The sequence below is a fragment of the Tetrao urogallus genome (genome assembly GCF_951394365.1).
Source record: "Tetrao urogallus genome assembly, chromosome: Z".
NCBI lineage: Eukaryota > Metazoa > Chordata > Aves > Galliformes > Phasianidae > Tetrao > Tetrao urogallus.
The window spans coordinates 21,571,167-21,576,148 of NC_136816.1; the positions used below are offsets into that span (position 1 = coordinate 21,571,167).

The following is a 4,982-nucleotide window of genomic DNA, read 5'->3' on the forward strand; positions in this document are numbered from 1 at the left end:
CCTTTAATCAAGTGTCCTTTTCATTTACAGCACACTTACAGCCTTCTTCTCCGCTTCAAAATGAGCACTTGGGACAGACTCCTATACTTCATGTCTCTTACAGACCTGCAGCTTACACATACTAACAATCTCAAAGCACGTTTCATTTTCTCTGCTGCTATGGAGCAACATTTATTCTATCAATGAAAAGCCACAGTCTAGGAATACAGCAGATGCTCTCTACAGTTGCTACTGAGGCAGCTGGACTGAATGACTAATACAAAACAGAATATGAGTCACCCAATTTTTTTAAGAACATAGGTACAGTAAGTTCTAAGAAAAGTAAGGCCAGATAATGAGTACTATTTCTTCATACCATTTATTTTGCACAGTTGTTTCAGAACCACATTGGAACAACCGTATTTTCTTCAATGGTTTCCATCATTATGCTTCTCCAGCTTTGTAAGCTGGTCCTCAAACTTTTGAATGTCTACTTGATGCTTCATTAAGAACTTCCCATTCAAATGAAAAACAGGTATGTCATATTTGTATTTATTATACCATGACGAGTTCTCCGGAAGGGTAATATCCACCTCCTGCAAAATAAACTGTGACAGAAAAGAAATATGTCATTACATACTACAGTGGAAAAGTGGCTTATCTTTGCATCAAGATTCTTTTTCAGAAATGAAAGAAGGTTCACTTTATGCTTCTGGATTTATTCTTCTATATTGCAAAAAATTGCCCATTTTATGGCAACAAAATGTATGCAGCCACAGTCTTTAGCTATGCATCTGCAAAGGACTCACTCCAGTTCAGAAAGGTACTTTTGATCCCCTGTACAGAACCCGTTTCCTTTGAATATTAGCTACAACAAAGTGTCAAGCAGTACAGTGCAGTACCTTTCAAACGCTACTATTAACAACTTCTTCCCAGGGCAAAGAACAGTAAAAACTGTCCTTAAATACAGTTGAAACATTTGAAGCCCTATTTACCAAAATGTTTTTTCCCAAATGTTATCATCACCTGCCCCATAAAAATTGTAAACTCCTGTCAGACAGGAAACAGTATTTACAAGTGCAGTGGTTTTAAAAACTTTTGCAATTAAATGTATGATGGTTTGATTTGCCAATACTTACTTGAGCTGCATGGTCTCAAAATGTTTTCTGGATAATGAATTTTATGGAAATCAGTGCTGAAATTGTCTTGAAGAGGTCACCCATGAAAGCATAATGGATGCAAATAAATCCAAGCAATTTTCTTTCTCAAAGAAAGAACCCTCATGAACTATTTTTTCTCTATATGAAATGTATACAGTATTGCAATACGTTACCCTTCTCTTATATGGCTCAAGCACTTCTTTTGCTTCATCACAAAGAGGGCAAGGTTTCTAAAGGGGAAAAATTGAGACCATCATGAAGCACAAAGTAAAACACATAAATTAGCTGCACTGTAAAGTGCAAAACAGGCAGATGTGATCATTACTGCAAACATCATTTCCCTCCGCCATTTCTCTCACGTCTTAAGGCTTTCTAAATTTTTATCCTTGCAGCATGGACAAAAAGAAATAACTCTTGCTTCACCGACAAAAAGCATACATTTGCTGTTATTTTTCTTACAAATTAACATTTTTCAACTGCTATTCCAAAGGTTTAGAAGGTCATTATGGTTTATAAGGCCATAAACACATCCCTTCTTCTGGCTAGCAGCTGCAGGTAAAAGCGCTTCCATCTCCAGTTGGAAACAACTGCCCATAATGCTCTAGTCAGAAGTGGAGCAAGTGAGGGACTCACATGAGTAACTTTTGTTCCACTACAGATCAAGTCACCAGTGAGTTCAAATAGAATGACACAGGCTGACAATGTCTGATAGAAATTAAACATGATACCTCCCAACCTGCACAGCTAGGAGGGCAAAAAACCTCCAGCAGAGTGAACTGGCAAACAGCTCTGACCTGCAATGGGGTTCAAGAAAACCTCTCCTTTCTGAAAATTCCCTAGACTTCCTCTGTAGCTATCAGCTGACTTCTGCTGATAATGTATCATGACTGTCAGAGCACCGCTCACGTGAAACAGTGACTCACATGAAGGCATGCTGCTTCAGTATCTGTAGCAGCAGAATTTGGCCTATAATTCACACAGCAAAACACACAGACGTTCTTCTGTCACGAAACATCACTTACAGCTGGAAAAGACCTACTCCTTCCCACTTAAAAATCTTTCTATGGCTTCTTTAAATATAGAGCTATCTCTTACTTCCCATATGTTAACTCATCTGGATTAAATACTCTACTTTCAATTCAGATCCATCTAAACTGTTTTTCATGCAGGGACATATCCTTATACTCTGAAAACTTACGCAAGATGCTAAACATCAACAGTTCTGGGTTTTTGCTTGCGGCTTTTGGATAGATCAATATATTAGAGACCATAAAGTGCATATCAGTGACCGAAAGAAATGCTCCAGAATCCTGCACATCAGTTCTTCACATCACTCCTTCACACTCAGTTCGAAGAGCCAGCCTCTTTGCAGTGCTATTAGGATGTTCTTAATTTTCCTAGGTTTGTGGTAAACTTTCTAACAGTCACACAAAAGCATTTTAAAAACTAAGTTGATTTTCAGCAAAGAATATATTTTGCTTTCCTGCATGAAAGGCAAGTGTTTGTACTGCATAGTACTAATATGATTGGCACTGGTTTGGAATCAGACAATGAACTAACTCCACTAACAGTTAAATCAGTTTAAATGGTCTACTTATATTATCATACATTTTTCAGTACTTAGTACAATAGTAGGTCTCTGCCGTGGATTTATCCTATTCTGTAATAGGATATATAATATATATTCTGTGATAGGATAAATAGGGCTGCCTGGTTGAGGCTGTCTTACACAATCCCCCATCTGAAAGGTACCTTACTGCAGCAAGTGGGATTCCTACTGCTGACACAGTAAAAATCCCTTTTCAAAGGGACCTGTGCTGTATTATTAGCTGGATCTGTTTGACAGTACACATGCTGGGAGGGAAAGTTTTATTTCTATAGACAATGCTCATTTGTGTGGCATACTCCATCTGCAGTTTTACACTGAAGCTGAAGGAAGCATGCCTAGTTCCTGCCACCACTTCTTTTGTACTAACATAAGCACTCATACAGCTACATGGTAAAACTAGGCATGAAAACTGATTTGACTTACAGTAACACTACAAAAAAAAATATTCTTTTTTTTTTTTTTTAAACCTGGAGCAGCTGTTGCATGAATGCCTGTGTTGGCATAAACAAAGCCTCTTAGGGGAAAGACCATTTGGCAATGCTAGCATCTACTAGTGTAATGTGGTCACAGAAGCCATAGCTCTCTCCTGCCTTTTCTTCCTCTTTTCTTTTCATTCTTAAAAATTGGAAGGAGGGAGAAATGCAATTAATAAGTATAAACTAGAAGCAGTCATTAGTTTAAAGCAGTCTGCCTTCTTCTTTGCAACTGACAGTGATACGAGACATGAAAAACATTTTACATTAAAAACACATTCAGCCAGAGAAGACAGTTTAGAGAGCTACTTGAACTCTGCACCCAGAAATTTTTATTTCATACAGTATTACTAGTTTAAGATTTTGTGACACAATATCATACAAAGGAGCTTCTTCCCAATTATTAATCCAAAGCCAAGCTCATTATTCCCTACCTTATCACACTTGCTTTGTGAATGAATTCATGCTGAATCAGGCAAGGAGAGAAGGAAGCTGTACAGTACCATCCTTAAAGAATGCATTCCACTAATTAGGAAACAACTGATGAGGACTTTTAAAATCTATTCCTCTGTTACACAGTTTAAACACTCTTTTACAGCTAGGAAGGGAATGAACAAACATTGTTCAGGAAGAGGAAATCATATGAATCTCACCCAAAACCAACAAGTACTGCCATACTGATATCAACATTCTCAGTGCTTTGCATTTAACATTATTCTACCAAAAGCCTCAGAAATTATGTAATGACTAAACATAGTCAACTGCAGCGTGCCATTCTGTCTGAAAGTGAAAAAGACCTCTGCAGATATAGCAGATTCTTAGTAACAATTTGTGGAAGGCAGTAGCTCACAGATGACCATTCTTGCTCATCACACCTGTTTCCTACACGTGCTTAAGAATCCTAACAGCCTATACCCCAAACAAAAGTTTATTTCCATTTTATTCCTGTTAGCTTTACAGAGCCAGTAAAGCAAAAGAAAGGGTGATAGCAGACTTTTCTTTTTCCTCATATACTATCAGTACTACTCTGATATATTTTCAGTCTCAAATATAGCAGTGAAATTAAATGAGTGCTTCGAAGAGCCTATTTTGACTCTGCCTGTCTTGAACAGATTAGGTACGAAAACTCATCTTTGATGTCCATTTCCAGGATGAAACACTAGCAGTTAGAGAACAATTTTCTACTAGAAAATGGACCACAGTGTCACTGAGATTGAATAGTCCTGAAATCTCCATTTGTTGCTTGTAACTACTTGCTTGTGAAAGTGCTGTAAAGCCAAGAGTAAAAAAACACCCTAAAAGCAAATGACCAAAACTACACAAAAGGTCAAGTCGTTTCATCTAGGATTTGTGTATATTGATGCTTTATTCTGAAAACTACTTTTACCTTGGTGAACAGAGTCAATACTGGCTTATTTGTGCGAGCTGAACAGAGTTGTCTTCCCGGTAGAATGGATGTACTTGCTAGTTGCACTGTTCTGCTTAGAAAACAAAATATCATTGTCCTCCTAAGGCAAAAATAAAACATATGCTTTAATTGTTTTCTGGTATAAGTAACGAAGTTCAATTTAAAGCTTAATGTGGTTCTTCAGTAACAGCTCTAAAATATACAATCAAACCATTTTCCCAGCACTTCTATGTTCACAGATCAACTGCTTTTTAATCAGAAAAACTCTGTGACAGACCAGAAGCAGTTTGAAGTAGCTCAAGAATTGCAGCTCCATTAACAAATATATATTTCCTTGCTGAAATGCCTCTTTT

At 37.4% G+C, this 4,982-nt stretch overlaps 1 protein-coding gene across 1 annotated transcript; it reads right to left on the minus strand.

Annotated features, from left to right (window-relative positions):
- Positions 1-407: 407 nt before the first annotated feature.
- LOC306956906 (glutaredoxin-like protein C5orf63 homolog) lies at positions 408-4,722 on the minus strand (the record flags this gene model as incomplete). The annotated part of the gene is made up of 3 exons (XM_079548241.1): positions 408-587; positions 1,313-1,369; positions 4,609-4,722. The coding sequence occupies 3 exons, from the start codon at positions 4,720-4,722 to the stop codon at positions 408-410; spliced, it is 351 nt and encodes a 116-aa protein (XP_079404367.1).
- Between the last annotated feature and the right edge of the window lie 260 nt (positions 4,723-4,982).